Source organism: Bufo gargarizans, chromosome 2, assembly GCF_014858855.1.
Source record: "Bufo gargarizans isolate SCDJY-AF-19 chromosome 2, ASM1485885v1, whole genome shotgun sequence".
Lineage (NCBI taxonomy): Eukaryota > Metazoa > Chordata > Amphibia > Anura > Bufonidae > Bufo > Bufo gargarizans.
The window spans coordinates 229,465,994-229,486,470 of NC_058081.1; the positions used below are offsets into that span (position 1 = coordinate 229,465,994).

The 20,477-nt window shown below is 42.3% G+C and overlaps 1 protein-coding gene across 1 annotated transcript; it reads right to left on the bottom strand.

Moving 5' to 3' along the window:
- Nucleotides 1-529: 529 nt before the first annotated feature.
- LOC122925395 (phytanoyl-CoA dioxygenase, peroxisomal-like) lies at nt 530-19,559 on the bottom strand. Its single transcript, XM_044276756.1, has 7 exons — nt 19,456-19,559; nt 19,170-19,338; nt 17,097-17,178; nt 8,087-8,268; nt 7,157-7,306; nt 2,760-2,894; nt 530-1,435 (listed from the first exon to the last, which is right to left on the bottom strand). Exons 2-7 carry the CDS (start codon nt 19,290-19,292, stop codon nt 1,382-1,384), a joined length of 726 nt encoding a protein of 241 aa, XP_044132691.1. The 5' UTR covers nt 19,293-19,338; nt 19,456-19,559; the 3' UTR covers nt 530-1,381.
- Nucleotides 19,560-20,477: the final 918 nt, after the last annotated feature.

The window sequence follows — 20,477 nt, forward strand, 5'->3', positions numbered from 1 at the left end:
AGGGCCAAGGGCTATTCATAGTATTCAGTATATTGGGCAGACTAGATGGGCCAAATGGTTCTTATCTGCCGATACATTCTATGTTTACAATGCATCACAATACTTCTGTATTGTGATGCATTGGCTGTAAGAGTATTACACACTGTAATACACTTACAGCCTGCCTGTGAGATCCAGGGGTCTGGATCTCACAGGCAGTCACGGAAGGCAGCCACGATGCCTAAGGAAGGCATCGGGCTGCCTTCCCTGCCATCGGGTCCCCGTCACAGCAGCGCGGGGACCCGATGGCTGCTTCCTCCCTGCACGGACATCGCACTGACCGCGGCTGTGCAGGGGTTAATGCGCCGGCATCGGTGATTTCACCGATGACGGCGCATACAGCAGGGGTCCGGCTATCAGTGACTGCCGGACCACTGCTGCTGATCGGGCCCAGCGCGCTGTCCATGTATGGCGCTGGGCGTAAAGGGGTTAAAAGAACAAAAAAGGACACACATCGGATTATTTGGCAAAATATTCCGTTTTAATTACATCACAGACAAATAGGTCAAAAACATTAACTGTTCCTACTACATTGGCTGAAACATTAAAAACAAATAGTGGTTAGTGCAATTGTCATTTATCATTTTAATGTGTATAGACAGTGAGTGTTTTGTAAAACACAAAAAGCTAATTCCTCAGTCTCTAAACATGAGCACCGCAAAAGTCCAATCAAAAGTAGGTCAACTTCAAATCATCAATAACGTGCAGTACCAGACTTGCGCTGCTTCTACAGGACAAACAATGGTTCGATGGAGATAACTGTTACTACATCCACTGCGAGATTTTGAAGATCCCTCTCGACAATTTCACCACTTGTATAGTCCAAATAGTGAAGTACTGCAGACCAAAGTGCTTCTGCACTTGCTGGATGGACCGATAAACTATCACTTGTTTGCTAATTAACTGAGTGTCATAGTGATTTTGACTATTGCACGTGGTAAATCTATCATTGAGCACCAGACCGACATTTTATGTCAGAGTGCCAAGCATTTTCTTCTGTTGGGCTGGGACAGGGAGACCAGAGGCAGGGTGACATTCCTCTGCATCATATGGTTATCCAGCGTCTCCAATGTTTTATTTGACGTTTGAGGCTGTAGCGCTCACAGGAATGCTTCAAACAGTCAATCAGCAGAGGATCTGATCTTTAGCTCTTAAACAAATCTGTTCACCATATCACCACCAGCAGTTAAAACGCAAATCATACTTCCCTTCACCGAGTGCTTGTCATTTGAATTACACAAGAAATAATTTCTGATCTTGAACATGAGAATGAGAATAGAGACATTTTAAGGACAAGCGTTCATGGACAAGCGTTCGTGGCACAAGGAAATCAGAACACCAGTTACAGGTTGATTCTCTCTCCTTGTACAACTCGTGCTATTACCTTCCATGCATCCTAAAGCAAAAAGGAAAAAGTCAGAGACAAAATGCTGCTGTGACAAACTACAACAACTAAAAATAACAAACTCTTGAAACAAATCTGTACTGGTAATTCAGCAAAACAAAAAATTAAAATATGTACAGATGTATCCATTCTTATTTGTTCTCTTGCTGCACTTTCTGTATAACAATGATGCAATAAATACACTCTTTCAATGGCTTTTGTTGTCTCTAATGAAGAGATAAGGCACTACAATGGCTCACACTGAGTAAGAATGGATGCATCTGTATTGTACCTCACTGGGTGCAAGCAATTATTTGTACAGCCTAATATATGCATTACTTTTGCTGGTCCAGATTTACAGCTAGTAATATACGCTGGTTGTCAGTCCAAACAATTGACAGCTCTGCTGTAGGACACATCCAGTCTCAGTGAGAAGTTCCCAAAAGCAAAGAAATCAGCTAATATTTCAGAGAGATTACAGCTGTCTAAGGCCTCATGCACATGAATGTGTGCCGGCCGACCCTGTGCTGCAGCTTGCGGTCCGCAACACACGGGCACTGATCGCGTGCTCACCGTCTGCGGACACTGACCCATTTACGTGAATGGGGTCTGCAATAAGCATCTGCGGTCTGCATTGCAAAAAAGTAGTACATGCAGAGGGACTGTCTGCGAAGGTTCTCATTTATCCAGGTCATGGTATATCTGTAAAGAATAAATCAAGGCAACTGGACTTACTGTACATTTCTTGAAAATGTTTCACTCGTTCTTCCAACGAGCTTTCTCAATTCTGCAGATCCGCTGTTTGCGGGAAACAATATTCACACGGACCTGCTAAGGTCGTATGCATGAGGCCTAAATATGAAACCTAATAGGCTCATTACATGTCAATAGAGATGATCTGTGAGGCTCCTTTGCAAAATGGTTCAGTTGTAAGACCGGTTCACCATAGTGTCCATGAAACCCATAAGCCTTGACACCAGTGTGAACAGGGCTTTAAGAACAGTGATCTACCAAATGTCTTTTTAGGCAATTGAGCCAAATTAGCTGTGAAACAAGATCGCACAGTGTAATAAATGAAGCATGATTACATACATCATACATTCTTACTTTACTGTGTAGTGAACAGAGCTAGCGCTGCGCCATTTGAAGTGAATGAGCGCAGCACTACAGTAACCAGCTCTACCCATTATGAATTGGACAGAGCTGGTGATCGTGGAGTGGGTCTGACCCCTGCTACTGGTTTCTCCTCAGGATAGGTCATCAATATTAGAATCCTGGAATACCCCTTTAAATAACAAAACTAGTTTCCAAGTAATGTAACGGCGTAATGTCATACCTTTAAGGTCCTAAGTGACTCCATTGCAAGCTGTTTCTTTGCCATTTCAACAATCTCTTTCTCAATGTTTTCCTGACTTGTTCCCTTGACATCTATATAGTAGCACTCTGAGCTGGCAAAATGGCAGGAAATAGCCTATAATCACAAGATAAAAACAGGGATTTATTCCACACGGACAATAAAAATAGCATTAAATCTAAGGGTACCGTCACACTAACGCTTTTGTTTTCCGGTATTGAGTTCCGTCACAGGAGCTCAATACCGGAAAAAAAAAGGATCAGTTTTATCCTAATGCATTCTGAATGGAGAGTATTCTGTTCAGGATGCATCAGTTCAGTCCCTCTTACGTTTTTTGGACGGAGAACATACTGCAGCATGCTGCATTTTTCTCTCCCGCCAAAAATAGTGATCACTTGCCGGCATTAATTTAAATTGTAGTTCCCCCCTGCTCCCCCTCCCCCCCTTCCCCACTTGACCTGGTCTCTCCCTCCCACCTGCGAACTACCTGAAGTTAACTGTTTACTAGGCTGCACCTTTACCGAAGGAATACCCTGATATCATCCAGCATATGCTGGTAATTGTATATTTGCCATTCGATTTTCCTTGGTGCTTTTCTGTTACATATTTTATGTTCACTTTTATAGCACTTTATGTGTTTTCTATTGTATCACTCATGTCTTATGGAGGTAACTCTCTTGGGCTGCGTCCCGAGGTGTCCTCCCCTCGTGATACATTAATTTTAAAATGAAAACTAATAAAAAGAGAATTAACTAAAAAAATTTTTTACATTGTAGTGTATTAGTGTTGGATCTGGCATTAAGTGTTACAGCAAAACGGAACCGGCTTTCCGGTCTGTGCATGCGCAGACCTTTAAAAATGAAAAAAAAAAAAAAAAATACTGGATCCGTTTTTCCGGATGATCCCAGAGAGACGGATCCGGTATTTCGATGCATCTGTCAGACGGATCCGCCTGACAAATGCCATCAGTTTGCGTCCGGATTACTGGAATCCTCTGCCGCAAGTGTGAAAGTACCCTAAAGCTCCACATAACTAATACTTCTGTAGTCAGCAGGGTGAAACGCAAAACATTTATTTTTAAAATATTTATATTTTCATTAATTTGTCTGTGATGTTTAATTTGTAATGTATTTCTACATAGGATAGGTGCTGCTGACATCATAAAACTTCATATTCTACCCATGAATTGTGTACCCTAATACACCCTGCAGCTTGCTATATTACTACTAGGGATCGACCGATATTGATTTTTTAGGGCCGATACCGATAATTTGTGAACTTTCAGGCCGATAGCCGATAATTTATACCGATATTCTGGGAATTTTCATTTTTGAAAAAAAAATAAAAAATTCCCACAAATCTGCTGAAAATTAATGTTTATTGTTAATGTGTATTTTTTTTTGTAAATCTTTCTTTTTCATTTATATTTAATATTTTGGTGTTTTTATTATTTTTTTTGTAACTTTTTTTTTTTAACTAACTTTTAGCCCCCTTAGGGACTAGAACCCTTGTCCTATTCACCCTGATAGAGATCTACTGCGCCACCAATGTCTGATACTGGGGGGCTTGGGGGGGCGCACTGCGCCACCAATGAAGCTTAATCCCACATTTATTCATATACAGGAGGCGGGAGCTGGCTGCAGGATCACATAGCCGGCTCCCGACCTCTATGAGCAGTAGCTGCGATCCGCGGCACCTGAGGAGTTAACTACCGCAGATCGCAGCTACAGCTCATAGAGGCCGGGAGCCGGCTATGTGATCCTGCAGCTCCCGCCTCCTGTATATGAATGAATGATAGATTAATCTTCATTGGTGGAGCAGTGGCCATAGCTCCTCCCCTCCTCCTTGTCCCCTGTCCTTACATTGGCGGCAGCGGCAGCAGCAGCACAGGGGGAGGAGACACTGCTCCTTCTCCCCTGTGCTGCTAAGGGGAACACGGAGAGCGCTGTCAGCAGCGCGATCTGTGTTCCCCATACACTATCGGAATATCGGCAAAATAGATGCCGATACCGATAGTGTTCAAAATCCTGAATATCGTCCGATAATATCGGTAAATCCGATAATCGGTCGATCCCTAATTACTACACCTGAAATTCAGATGCATATCGCTACTGATCTATTCATTTCAATGAGGCAAATCGAGTCCAAAAGGAATACAAAACAGAAAGCAGGTCAAATGCAGACCAAAGTTTATTCCTTTGGACTCCATTTGCCTCACTGAAGTGAATAGATCACAGTATATGTTTGAATGAAGTTTTCAGATATTTGAACATACACCCCTGATGGAAAGCACTCTGGGAGAGAATTATTAGTATTACTGGGACTTTGGGGAGCACTGTGAATATAGGGGACCTACCTATATGGCACAGTGATTTCTACAATAGAATATCTGGGGACATTAGGGAGCACAGCAGGCACAGTATTGGGGGTAGCAGCAGGATAACACTGTTGGGGCACCAGGAGGAGGAGTATAGAAAAGTGGTTAATCTAAGGTGTCTTTGTGGCAAACTCTGCAGAGAGAAGATGTGGCTGAAAGAACTCGTCATGGCGGTCTGGGCCAAATAGAGAAGAAGAGAAAAGAGAATATCTACATCAGGGGGACGACACTGGATTTAAGAGGTATGCGGTGCTGTGTCATCTTGTATGTTTGGTATTGGTGAATGTAATGTCCAGCCACATATGTGTCACCTATTTCTTTAGCGCCATTTTCTGCAGCTCTGGTCTGTTAATAAACTGCAGCAAGAACTTGCTGGTATATGGCATGTTACTGCTGCAGCCAATCACCAACCAGTGATCTAACGCTGAGGACTGGTTGCAGTGGTCACATGCCATACACCTGCACATCAGTGTGCACATCTCCAACACTGACGGATGTGCACACTTGCCCATTAAATGCCTGTCAGTCTTTGTTTACATAAAAAGGTATGGCAGCATAACATTTCACATACAAACAAGAAAACTGAAAAATAAGTCTAATTTAAAGTGGTATTACACCTACTATAAATGAAAAAAAAAAAAAAAAATAGAAGCTCTTTGTGAACATTTGTGATCAAATGTGTCGGGCCCATCTACCAGGCGTCAAGGTGGCTTCTGCAATTGGGTCCCTAAAACGAACAGAACTGCCTCTCCTGGGCTTGACTAAGCCTACAATATTCAGGGCAGTGTAGGAGTCAGCTACCCGTATACTCTGCTCAGAAGCCCCAGGCAGATGGGCGGGGAGTGCGCAATCTAAGGCTAGGTCTACACGACGACATTTGTCGCGCAACATTTTGTTGCACTAATGTCGTGCGACAATTTTTATAATGGCAGTCTATGGTGTCGCACTGCAACATGCTGCGACTGCGACGTGACAGACGCAGAAAATCCATTTGAGATGGATTTTTCTGCGACTGACGTGTCGCAGCATGTCGCAGTGCGACACCATAGACTGCAGAAGCAGCTACCCTCAATATATACTACAAGAAAATTTAGACTAGCACATTCATAATCACAGATGCATATCTATGAAGCTAACATGCCGGAAGCAAACAAAAACCTTAACGCCTGATAGATGGGCCAGACACAGGTTTGATCAAAAATGTATGCAAAAGAGCTTCTATTTTTTTCCCCCCATTTATAGTAGGTATAATACCACTTTAAGTTAGATTGATCCTTATTTTTCAGTTTTATTGTTTGTATGTTAAATATTGTACTGACATACCTGTTTTTGTTTGCTTCTGCATGTTAGCTTTATGGATATGCATCGGCGACTATAAATGTGCTAGTCTAAATTTTCTTGTAGTTTTTGTTTACATGGCACAGCTGCAATGTGCCAGAAAGTCCAGCACGTCACAGGGCTCATCACTGCAGCCATATAAACAAATCACTCAGAATAGAGTGGCGGGAACATAACACCTGGAAATTCTTATTTTTTTCCATATGTTGCTGCCATATTTTATTTTTAAAGGGAGTCTGTCACTGAAATAGGACAAAGTACACCACTTACATGGCTCTCTAGCACACCTATCCATGATTCAAATGGGACCTTTGTAATTTTCTTCTGAGTTTCAGAAGGTCCCATTTGAATCATGGATAGGTGTGCTAGAGAGCCATGTAAGTGGTGTACAATGTCATATTTTGGTGACAGACTCCCTTTAACTACTGAACAATCCTTTTTCTTCTGGGGCGTTTTTGATTCAAGGGCATTTTAAAAGAGTGGAAAGAGGGCATGTCGTCTAAAAAGGGGTGGGATGTATGTCCCTAAAAATTTTAGGCTGTCTGTAAATTTCAGTTCAGTTGTCCAGAAATGTTTTAAAGGAAGGTTGGCAAATTTAGACAGTACATTGCTCTTATGTTAGGTTATTTTGCGGTTACTATTTATGTGGTGCAGTCCGTTTTACCTTTCTGAAGCCAGCCGTCTTGTTCATTCCCGATCCATGGATAAGTATGGGGTGAAAGAACACTGTGTCTCCCTTTTCCATGGTTAAGTGCACTCCAGAGATGTTTGGATCATAATCACGAACTCCATGGTACATCTTATTGACCCCACCCTAAAAACAGAAAATTCACGCATATTATTGCACATGGGCACATTCATTCATGCTCTGCAACAATTTTTTGGCATAAAAAAGTCACAAATAGTTGCACAATCAGCATTTTACACAAATATTTCCTGTTGTCTGTTGCTCAGTGCAATTTTATAACAAGTGGGCAGGGCGTGGTAGAAGTGTGCAGGGACTCCTTGGCCTGACACATTGGCCTAGATTTCAGATGCTGCAGAGTTTGTGCTGGCTGTGCTCCACCAAATATATTAAGACGCGCTGCTTCTTAACAAATTATTTTAGATTAAGTCTTTTAATGGAAGGGTTTTTTGGACATGCTGTACCTATGGCAGGTGGGACACTTTTTGCACTTTTGACATGTACAAATAAGAACAACATTTCAAAATTAAAAAAATTAAAAATCATGCTAACTAGACGGAGACACAGTGGCGTAAAAATGACTGGGCCCAACAGCAAATTTTTGAAGGGGACCTCTCCCCAGCAACCTCTTCGCAAACCCCTCCTCCTTTAAGGAGAATATAAGTGGTAATATTATAGCACTATAGATATCACTATGTTATAAAACTATAATACAGTATTACCATATAATTCATGCTGATTTTTTCCTTACTTTTCCTAATGTAAACCACGTAATCTGGTAAACAAAAATAATGTAAAGCTTCCAACTAAATTATTACTAAACTATTACATACTCTTCATATTTACCCTATATATAAATGATATAGCATTTCCTTTAGACTTGGCTGAAGTGATGAAAATGTTCCTTACCTCCCACTCTGGATAATCATGTTGTTTGAGTTCTCCTGTGTGAGTTCCTGGAAGAACCACAAGGCATCCATTGCTTCGGTCAATGTGCTCCATGGCTGTCCAAGCACAAACTATGCGGTCTGCAGGCCTGAATGCAAAGTAGTGCAGATCCTGGTGGAGTGGATGCCGAGAAGTCTTCTTACCTGGAATAAAAGTGATATACAAAAAAAAAAAGAAACTACATTTAAATATTTCCCTGATTTTGCTCTTGCCGGATTTCCCCACTTTGGAGAATATTAAAGCTAAAAAAAACGTAAGAAAAAAAATAATAAAAAAAAATAAAAATTAATAAAGTTTAAATTAAACTCTCGCAACAATAGAAAAATAACACAAGAACTCATACTATTTTTCGCCCACAGCTTCCAGTTTTGAGCACCAGTCCTGCAGTGATGATGTCACCTTCTAAGCTTTCAAACAATACCAGAATCACAGCATTAAGTCCATTACATCAGAAGATGGCAGTGAAGCAGGTTTCATTTCTTTCAATTCCAACTCAATTTTTAACAGCTTTATCTTCCAATGTAGTGGGTATAATGCTGCAATTCTGGAAAGAAGACCAGGCTCATAACTCTAGCTGCTACTTATCCCAAGATAGGAGAAGCTAAAGCAGCCCTACCCTCTTCTTAATTCTGGTTTTCTTTGGGCACTTGGAACAGCAAAGCTCACCGAGCTGGGCACTTGGGAGAAGTTTCCCAGCAGAATAAAAGCACTTTTCCTGGACATGCAATGAAGACACGAAGTACACACAGGTATGTTTGAAATGTGTTTGCAATCTTCTGTGGGGTAATGCTGGTAGTAATATTGGTCAAAATGACATGACAGATTCCCCTTTAAACACTAAGGGGCACATTTATTAAGACCCACATTTCAGATGCCGATCTTAATAAGGACTTGCGCTGGTGGTGGATCCGAAGTTATGTAGAGGCGCCGGCCTCTACATAACTTCAGCAGATCCACCCCCGCTCCTAAATGGGATGGAGCACAGAGGCACACTCCGGCTCCATCTGACAGAGACAGCAGCAGGCAGTGAGGCAGGAGATATGACAGGTGAGACAGCAGGAGGTATGGCAGAATGCCCTGGCCTAACACCTCTTCATTGGATGCAAGGATTATCCTGATGTTTTTTTTTCCTAAATGATCTGATGAAAATTATTTTAAACCACTAATTAAATACTTGCCTGTACTCAGGACTCCATTGTGATATAATAGGTACAATGTAAACTTATTACTTGATATTTATAATAAATGGATGCAGTGCAAAACACGAGAGTGGTGTATAATATCGGTCAGACTTTGGAGTTTATTGCATTATAAGTGAACTATTTAAGGGGAATGTGTTGCGTAATCAATAATATTGATCAATACCAGTCTTGTGATTTATGTTCTTGAAGATAACCCCGGGGTATACTGGTGTATAACAGCAATAATTATATTTAAAAAGGGTGCATATTGCAAGGACTACCTAATATACACTCACCTAAAGAATTAGGAACACCATACTAATACGGTGTTGGACCCCCTTTTGTCTTCAGAACTGCCTTAATTCTACGTGGCATTGATTCAACAAGGTGCTGATAGTATTCTTTAGAAATGTTGGCCCATATTGATAGGATAGCATCTTGCAGTTGATGGAGATTTGAGGGATGCACATCCAGGGCCCGAAGCTCCCATTCCACCACATCCCAAAGATTCTCTATTGGGTTGAGATCTGATGACTGTGGGGGCCATTTTAGTACAGTGAACTCATTGTCATGTTCAAGAAACCAATTTGAAATGATTCGAGCTTTGTGACATGGTGCATTATCCTGCTGGAAGTAGCCATCAGAGGATGGGTACATGGAGGTCATGAAGGGATGGACATGGTCAGAAACAATGCTCAGGTCAAAGGTCCTCTTTAACCACCTCCGGACCGCCTAATGCAGATGTGCGGTCCGGAGGTGGCAGCGCTGCGCAGAGTCACGCATATACGCGTCATCTCGCGAGACGCGAGTTGCTGATTTTTAAAAAATCCAATCAGAGAGCCGAATAACAGATCATATTTGTAAATATGATCTGTTATAATGCTGCCTGCTCCTCTGCTGGTTCTTTTCGTCGGTTGGATCCAGCAGAGGAGCAGGCTTCACAGTGAGTACACCAACACTACACACTTAGCCCCAGATCACCCCCCTGAACCCCAATTAACCCTTTGATCACCCCTTTGATCGTCCCTGTCAATCACAAGTGAAAAGAAAAAAGTGATCAGTGCAAACTGTCACTTTTTTTTTCCACTGGTATTGACCGTTAGGTTTCAGTATAGTTTAGGCCCCTTGGTTAGGTAGTTTAGGGATCGGTTAGCGCCCAGCCCACCGCACCGTTATTCGCTGATTAGCGTATCGCTAATCAGCATTTGTACTTTTATAGTATCTGGAAGTGATCAAAACTGATCACGGTCAGATCTATAATTGTACTAGTGTCACTTTAGTTCTCCCTCCACCCAAAACGCAGTGTTCGCCCACACGTGCGTTCGCCCACACCCGCCCCACCGCAGTGACAAAAAACAAATTTTTTTTTGATCGCTGCACATTCAATTTACACGCACTGCGGCGATAAAAAAATCAGTTTTGATATTTTTTATCAACCGCAGCGGCCTCCGGTACTTCGCTAGGCTCCCCTTTGTAAGACAGGCTTGCTTTTTTTTCTTGGGTACTCTCAGGGAATACCCCTAAATTTAGTTGCCCACATGTCTAACAGGGGGTATTCTTCTGAAGAGGCCTACAGGCTTCTGACCCAGTCGGATGAGGAGTGGGAACCCTCATCTGATGAATCCAGCGGGTCAGAATACGAACCTGTAGAAAGCAGTGGCTCTCTGACCCAAAGTTCGGACGAGGAGGCTGAGGTCCCTGATAGAACCAGGCGTACCCGGCCCCGTGTCGCTAGACCACAGGTTGCGCAGGATCCGCTTCAAGAGCAGCAGAGTGGGGCTGGTGCTGTCGGATTACGTGGTGAGGCATACACCAGCAGCCCAGCCCTTCCTGGACCTAGTACCAGCACTGCCGTACAACCTGGTGAAGTAGCGAGCACCAGAAGGGCAGTTGAAGCTGGTACGGTGGCACGTGCAGTAGTGACCCCGTCGCAGCCACCGCAAAGACGTGCCCGTAGAGCCCCTAGAATCCCAGAGGTGCTGGCAAACCCTGATTGGCAGTCCCCAACTTCAGCCGCACCTGTAGTTTTCCCTTTCACCGCCCAGTCTGGAGTTCGGGTTGAGACAGCTCAGATCGGTTCGGCCCTGGGATTTTCTGTTCTTGACTGCGGAGCTTTTAGACTTAGTTGTGGCAGAAACAAATCGGTATGCCACACAATTTATAACCGCTAACCCGGGAAGCTATTATGCCCAGCCTTTCCGGTGGAAACCAGTCCAAGTTTCCGAAATTAAAACTTTTCTGGGCCTCCTCCTCAACATGGGCCTGACAAAAAAGCATGAATTGCGGTCATATTGGTCCACGAACCCGATTCATCACATGCCCATGTTATCTGCTGCTATGTCCAGGACACGATTTGAGGTCATCCTGCGCTTCCTGCACTTTAGTGACAACACCGCCTCCCGTCCCAGGGGCCACCCTGCTTTTGACCGGCTCCACAAAATTCGGCCCCTCATAGACCATTTCAACCTGAAATTTGCAGATATTTATACCCCAGAGCAAAACATCTGCATAGACGAGTCCCTAATACATTTTACCGGGCGCCTTGGCTTCAAACAATACATCCCAAGCAACCGCGCCCGGTATGGGGTCAAATTGTATAAGCTCTGTGAAAGGGCCACAGGCTATACCCACAAATTTCGTGTCTATGAGGGAAAAGATCAGACCCTGGAGCCGGTCGGTTGCCCTGACTACCTGGGGAGCAGTGGGAAGACAGTTTGGGACTTGGTGTCACCCTTATTCGGCAAGGGGTACCATCTTTATGTGGACAATTTTTACACAAGTGTGGCCCTCTTTAGGCATTTGTTTCTAGAACGGATTGGCGCCTGTGGTACCGCGCAAACTAGTCGCGCGGGCTTCCCCCAACGGCTCGTTAGCACCCGTCTTGCAAGGGGGCAGAGGGCCGCACTGTGCAACGAAGAACTGCTCGCGGTGAAATGGAGAGACAAGCATGACGTTTACATGCTCTCCTCCATTCACGACAATACAAATTGAGCGAGCAACCCGTGTCATTGAAAAGCCCCTCTCAGTCCACGACTATAACCTCCACATGGGAGGGGTGGACTTCAATGACCAGATGTTGTCTCCGTATTTAGTTTCCCGCAGAACCAGACGCTGGTATAAGAAGGTGTCTGTATATTTAATTCAATTGGCTCTGTACAATAGTTTTGTTCTCTACAGTAAGGCTGGGAGAACTGGATCCTTCCTCAAATTTCAGGAAGAGATCATCGAGAACCTCCTGTACCCAGGAGGTTCCGTGGCCCCATCCACCAGTGTAGTTAGCCGTCTACACGAGCGACATTTCCCCAATGTCGTTCCTGGTACCTCAACCCAACCGTCACCCCGAAAAAGATGTCGTGTCTGTAGCAGGAGTGGAATAAGGCGTGACACCCGCTATTTCTGTCCTGACTGTCCTGACCACCCTGCTTTGGAGAGTGTTTCCGGAAGTACCACTCACAGGTACACTATTAGCATAGGGATCATCTCACCAGGATAGGCACACAGGGCTATTAGGGCCCATTCACTCACTGCTGCTGCAAACGTCTCCTTTCACATGGGACAAAGTGCATAACGCACTTCGCCACATCTTTGGGCGATTTGCGCTTTGCACATTGACCCATGGGGAAGGAGAGGTTTGTTCTATAAAGGTAAAAAAAAAAAAAAAAAAACACACCAGTAAGCAAACACGTTAATGTTCAGTTCAAAAAGTTAAAGTTACATGTTCTGTTGCAAAGTTAATAAAATTATTGCGTTGCGGCCTGGTTTTTTCTTTTTTTTTTTTTTGTCTTTTTACCTTCCAGGTGGACCAACCGATCGACCAGCTGCAGCACCGATGTGCATTCTGACAGAAGCATTGCGCTGCTGTCAGATTACACGCAAGTCGGTGTATGCGGCGCTGCAAGACGGGATTTTCTCCTCTGCAGTGACAGATACGTTTGCCGAGGCATACGAGCTGAGGAGGAGGCGGCGTTCCTATGCTTTGGCAAACACTTTGTATATATATAAAAAAAAAAAAAAAAAAATCCCGGCAATGATTTATTCATCCACATCGATTGATGCGAATGGAGAAATCTGGTTTGCCAGGGCATACGAGCTAAGTGGGTAAGTGGGTATGGATGTAGGGCAGACGCCTTTCCCCTCCATTTTTTTTTTTTGGCAGAGATTTTTTCATCCACATTGATCAATGCCAATGAAGAAATCTGTGCCTTTCATTTTTTTCTTTCAGCCCAGAGGCTGAACGGAAAAAAAAATCTCATTACCTGTATGCTCAATATAAGGAGAATAGCAGAAACTCCTAATGCTGGCCATACATGTAATGATTGCGGAGACCCTCAAATGCCAGGGCAGTACAAACACCCCACAACTGACCCCATTTTGGAAAGAAGACACCCCAAGGTATTTGCTGAGGGGCATATTGAGTCCATGAAAGATTGAAATTTTTGTCCTAAGTTAGCGGAAAGTGAGACTTTGTGAGAAAAAACAAAAAAAAAATCAATTTCCGCTAACTTTTGCGAAAAAAAAAAAAAATTCTATGAACTTGCCAGGCCCCTCATTGGATACCTTGGGGTGTCTTCTTTCCAAAGTGGGGTCACATGTGGGGTATTTATACTGCCCTGGCTTTTTAGGGGCCCTAAAGCGTGAGAAGAAGTCTGGGATCCAAATGTCTAAAAATGCCCTCCTAAAAGGAATTTGGGCACCTTTGCGCATCTAGGCTGCAAAAAAGTGTGACACATCTGGTATCGCCGTACTCAGGAGAAGTTGGGGATGTTTTGGGGTGTCATTTTACATATACCCATGCTGGGTGAGATAAATATCTTGGTCAAATGCCAACTTTGTATAACAAAATGGGAAAAGTTGTCTTTTGCCAAGATATTTCTCTCACCCAGCATGGGTATATGTAAAATGGCACCCCAAAACACATTCCCCAACTTCTCCTGAGTACGGCGATACCAGATGTGTGACACTTTTTTGCTGCCAAGGTGGGCAAAGGGGCACATATTCCAAAGTGCACCTTTCGGATTTTGCAGGCCATTTTTTTTACACATTTTGATTGCAAAGTACTTCTCACACATATGGGCCCCTAAATTGCCAGGGCAGTATAACTACCCCACAAATGACCCCATTTTGGAAAGAAGACACCCCAAGGTATTCCGTGAGGGGCATGGCGAGTTCCTAGAATTTTTTATTTTTTGTCGCAAGTTAGTGGAATATGAGACTTTGTAAGGAAAAAAGAGAAAAAAAAGAAAATCATCATTTTCCGCTAACTTGTGACAAAAAAAATAAAATTCTAGGAACTCGCAGTGCCCCTCACGGAATACCTTGGGGTGTCTTCTTTCCAAAATGGGGTCACTTGTGGCGTAGTTATACTGCCCTGGCAATTTAGGGGCCCATATGTGTGAGAAGTAACTTGCAATCAAAATGTGTAAAAAATGGCCTGCGAAACCCGAAAGGTGCACTTTGGAATATGTGCCCCTTTGCCCACCTTGGCAGCAAAAAAGTGTGACACATCTGGTATCGCCGTACTCAGGAGAAGTTGGGGAATGTGTTTTGGGGTGTCATTTTACATATACCTATGCTGGGTGAGAAAAATATCTTGGTCAAATGCCAACTTTGTATAAAAAAATGGGAAAAGTTGTCTTTTGCCAAGATATTTTTCTCACCCAGCATGGGTATATGTAAAATGACACCCCAAAACACATTCCCCAACTTCTCCTGAGTACGGCGATACCAGATGTGTGACACTTTTTTGATGCCAAGGTGGGCAAAGGGACCCATATTCCAAAGTGCACCTTTCGGATTTCACCAGTCATTTTTTACAGATTTTGATTGCAAAGTACTTCTCACACATATGGGCCCCTAAATTGCCAGGGCAGTATAACTACGCCACAAGTGACCCCATTTTGGAAAGAAGACACCCCAAGGTATTCTGTGAGGGGCATGGCGAGTTCCTAGAATTTTTTATTTTTTGTCGCAAGTTAGTGGAATATGAGACTTTGTAAGGAAAAAAGAGAAAGAAAAAAAAATCATCATTTTCCGCTAACTTGTGACAAAAAAAAAAAATATTCTAGGAACTCGCAGTGCCCCTCACGGAATACCTTGGGGTGTCTTCTTTCCAAAATGGGGTCACTTGTGGCGTAGTTATACTGCCCTGGCAATTTAGGGGCCCAAATGTGTGAGAAGTACCTTGCAATCAAAATGTGTAAAAAATGGCCTGCAAAATCCGAAAGGTGCACTTTGGAATATGTGCCCCTTTGCCCACCTTGGCTGCAATAAAGTGTCACACATGTGGTATCGCCGTACTCAGGAGAAGTTGGGGAATGTGTTTTGGGGTGTCATTTTACATATACCCATGCTGGGTGAGAAAAATATCTTGGTCAAATGCCAACTTTGTATATAAAAAAATGGGAAAAGTTGTCTTTTGCCAAGATATTTCTCTCACCCAGCATAGGTATATGTAAAATGACACCCCAAAACACATTCCCCAACTTCTCCTGAGTACGGCGATACCAGATGTGTGACACTTTTTTGCTGCCAAGGTGGGCAAAGGGGCACATATTCCAAAGTGCACCTTTCGGATTTCACCGGTCATTTTTTACACATTTTGATTGCAAAGTTCTTCTCACACATTTGGACCCCTAAATTGCCAGGGCAGTATAACTACCCCACAAGTGACCCCATTTTGGAAAGAAGACACCCCAAGGTATTCTGTGAGGGGCATGGTGAGTTCCTAGAATTTTTTATTTTTTGTCGCAAGTTAGTGGAATATGAGACTTTGTAAGAAAAAATAAAAAAATAAAAATCATCATCATTTTCCGCTAACTTGTGACAAAAAATAAAAAGTTCTATGAACTCACTATGCCCATCAGCGAATACCTTAGGGTGTCTACTTTCCGAAATGGGGTCATTTGTGTTTTTTTTTTTACTGTTTGGGCATTGTAGAACCTCAGGAATCATGACAGGTGCTCAGAAAGTCAGAGCTGCTTCAAAAAGCGGAAATTCACATTTTTGTACCATAGTTTGTAAACGCTATAACTTTTACCCAAACCATTTTTTTTTTTTGCCCAAACATTTTTTTTTTATCAAAGACATGTAGAACAATAAATTTGGCGAAAAATTTATATATGGATGTCGTTTTTTTTGCAAAATTTTACAGCTGAAAGTGAAAAATGTCATTTTTTGCAAAAAAATCGTTACATTTTGATTAATAACAAAAAAAGTAAAAATGTCAGCAGCAATAAAATACCACCAAATGAAAGCTCCATTAGTGAGAAGAAAAGGAGGTAAAATTCATTTGGGTGGTAAGTTGCATGACCGAGCGATAAACGGTGAAAGTAGTGTAGTGCCGAAGTGTAAAAAGTGGCCTGGTCATTAAGGGTGTTTCAGCTAGCGGGGCTGAAGTGGTTAAAGGCTATGTACACATTAGGCAGCCTTAAATATGTGTTTATGACCTTTTAGTAATTTACAGATAAGGGTTATTAGATTACCGACACAAAGTGAATTTACCATTCACAAAGCTAGAAAAACAGTTAACCCTTTGTGAAAGAACGGATCAATATTTTTAATAAACACCAACTTCAAAAATTATTTTTAGCCCAAAATGAGTAAAATTAAGTCCTGAAAAAATTCCCCTGAAGGTTTACATAGCCTTTAAAAAATTTGTGGTACATAAAAGGAAAAACAAAATATGTAAATAGATTTACACTAAAGATGTAGAACAACCATAATATAAGAAAATAAACTCTGCTATGACTGATCACAGCTCTCATTTTATTAGCATTTGAGAAGCCGCTTGCCTGCATCTGGAGGCTTATTGATCAGCATGGTGTGCATGGACATGATGTTGGGGCCAGTGAAACACTCCACGTACTGCAGAATCTAAGAGACAAGAACAAGCTTTCAGTATATGTATGGTGCATCTGGAAAGTTTTCAGACCTTTCACATTTTGTTATTGTACTAAAAAGTTTAAGTTTCCCCCCAATCTGCACTCAATACCCTATAAATGACAAAGTGAAAACAGAATTTTAGAACTGTTTGAATTAATGTTTGTATTTATGAAAGTATAAACTAAAATTTTGAATGAACATAAAATAAGTATTCAGGGCCTTTGCGATGACACATGAAATTTAGCTCTGGTGGCCCCCCACCCCCCATTTCCCTTGATCACCCTTCCAAACTAAGTAATCGCGGCAAAAGGGCCTTTCATGGTACAAGAAGTGACTAAGAACCCAATGGTCACTCTGGCCAAGCTCCAAAGATCCTGCGTGCAGATGGAAGAAACTTAAAAAAGGTCAAGCATCACTGCAGCCTTCCACCAATCTGCACCTTATGGCAGAGTGGACAGAAAGAAGCCTCTCCTCAATAAAAGACACGTGAACGTTTGCAGAAAAGCACCTACTGGACTCTCAGACTGCGAGAAACAAGATTCTCTGGTCTGATGAAACGAAGATTGAACTTTTTGGCCTGTATTCTAAGCGTCATGTTTGGAGGAAACCAGGCACTGCTCAATATAATTTTTACAGTGAAGCATAGTGGTGGCAGCATCATGCTGTAGGGGTGTTTTTTAGCGACTGGGACAGGGAGACTGGTTAGGGTTGAGGGAAAGCTGAATGGAGAAAAGTACAAAGATATTCTTAAGGAAAATCTGATACAGAGTGCTCTGGACCTCACACTGGGCCGAAGGTTTATCTTCCAACAAGACAATGACTCTAAGCACACAGCCAAGACAAAGCAGGAGTAGGTTAAGGGACAACGCTGTGAATGTCCTTAGGTTCAAGTCAGGGCTCTGGCTGTGCCACTCAATCGGCCATCTCTGGTGAGACTTGAAAAGGGCTGCCAACTGACAGTCCCCATCCAAAATTGACAAAGCTTGAGAGGATCTGCAGAGAAGTGGCAGAAAATCCCCAAATCCAAGTGTACATTTGTGGCATCAAATTCAAGAAGACTGGAGGCTGTAATCACTGCCAAAGGTGCTTCAACTACTGTAAATACAGAGTAAAGGGTCTGAATACTAATATCAAAGCAAGATTTTATTTTTTTATTTTCAATTAGGCATCTTTCACACCTGCAGCTGGCAGGTCTGGTAGACAATGGCGGCCAGACAAAAACTGCTGCCGCAGTGTTTGTTGTCCAGCCAAAACTCTGCATATTTGCAAGGTTGAGGCCAGAAGGTGATAGTATCTCTACCTGAAAAGCCTGCCAGATTTCCCTGCTGCTAGTGGGAAAGTTGCCAAAGTTAGCAAACATTTTGCTTCCACTTTTTTCATTATGGGGTATTGAGTGCATAATGATGGTATTTTTTTTTTTACTTTTATATATTTTTTTTTTACCCCAGGCTGCAACATAACAAATCGTGAAAAAAGTGAAAGGGTCTGAAGACTTTCCACTGAATGTCAGCCCTTAAATGCAAAGTTTTAAAATAAAATATTCAGAACTCAAAAAGGTGACAAAGGCACAGATTCTTTAAAACGTACTTGTATCAGGTGACATTTATGAATTACCTGTTATGTGTGTACATGAGAAATATCAGTATATCTGACTAGTGTACGAGTTACATCCTGTATTTTCCCCTCTTTTGCTTAATCTAGCTCAAATTGCGCCCTGAACACAGAGGAGATCCTGCTCCCCTATCTTTCTGTAGCACACCCTCACTAGAATCATGGAGGACATTATGCAGCAACACTGAGCAGTGTAGCTGTGAATCCACCACTTAGATAAAATACAAAATTTAACAGACAGGAGCTGTGCCTCCCTACAGTTGACCCTTCTTCATCCCCCTTCCATTTATATAGACTGTGTGTAACCTGGTCCCCAAGATGGAATTTAGCTGTGAAATGAAACAGAGGAGAGGCGATGATGTGGCTCATACCTGTGGTAGACTGCAGTATCGGAATAGTCCAGGAAGCTCCTGAAAATACTGAACTTTTGTAATTGCTTTTTGATCTGGAAGAAATTCTGACTTGGCAATGGCCACATCTCGCATTACAAGCATTCCAGGTGCTGTCAATTCTTTCCTGCAAACTTTCTCAAAGACATCCCTGGAAAAAATAGTGATATCAATTCAGTAATGAAAGACAGTAAATAATGCCTGAATAGTTGTAAGGCAGTGACTTGCCTACAAGGAGAGAAACAATTATATGAATGTGTATTTGTACCTAAATTCATCTATGTCCTTGTGTGATACCAGGTTTTTTATAACAAGGAATCCATTCTCCTCGTAGAACTGTCTCTGCTCTGGGGTCAGAAGATTATTGTCCAAGGTGTAGCTGTTGGAAATGAGCACAGAAGCAAAATCACCATCAGAGGTTTCTGTAATGCAGACGGCAATAGAAGGAAATATAGGTAACAGGTTATCAATGGTAATCAGTGTTATTACTGTATGTCCTTGACTATATGCCTGGTGTAAAGTCCAAGTTATGGCTGTTTATGCTGCTCATGTACTGCAATTGCTCATCTCTGCTTTCTCCTAGCTTGTAGCTCCTTACATGTTACCAATAGCACACGTCACCTGTCACCAATAAGTAACACAATCATTTCAGCTATGTAGGCCTAGTTATTTTACCTTTATTATACATTTATTTTACCAAAAATACTTTTCTTTTTCTTTCCCCTCCCTCCATAATATAAGCCGCCCAGCTACTCCATAAACTAAGGCAGACAGTTCTCAGGCCACAACTGGGTACTACCATTCCACTTGATGTCCACAAGAGTCTGCCATCATCAGCAGTGGCTGGACAGTGTCAGACTGTGCACGGACACACCCCAACTGATAACACCTAGCTGTCAACTTATTCACAAAATTCTAGGAGGAATAAACAGAGGAACAACACCTTGTAGCAGTATGATACAATGTGCCCCCTATAATAAAATATGCTCCAGACTTGTTATGGTGAATACAATTCTTGGCAGTGACATGTATTTGCATTTTTTAAGTTGAATGGTGGTAATTCTGTACAAAAGTCTACAGAATAGAGCTCAGAAACACAGAGGAATAGAATATCCAAGTACAGTACAAAATACTGCAATCTGTGAAAATAAAATGTACTTACCGAAAGGTGGTTGTGGCAACCTGACCTGACACAGGAACTGCTGTCTGAACTCTATGTAAGGTGAATACAATCCTTTATCTGTTTTTACTACAACATATCTAAACACACACACAAAAGTAAAACTTATC

Excerpts from the sequence above, each read along its gene's own strand:
- LOC122925395 (XM_044276756.1), bottom strand. The coding sequence starts at position 19,292 with ATGCTTGTAATGCGAGATGTGGCCATTGCCAAGTCAGAATTTCTTCCA. Across the intron at positions 17,179-19,169 it reads GATACTGCAGTCTACCACAG|ATTCTGCAGTACGTGGAGTG; the intron begins GTATGAGCCACA and ends CTTGTCTCTTAG. Across the intron at positions 1,436-2,759 it reads AGTCACTTAGGACCTTAAAG|GATGCATGGAAGGTAATAGC; the intron begins GTATGACATTAC and ends TTTTTGCTTTAG.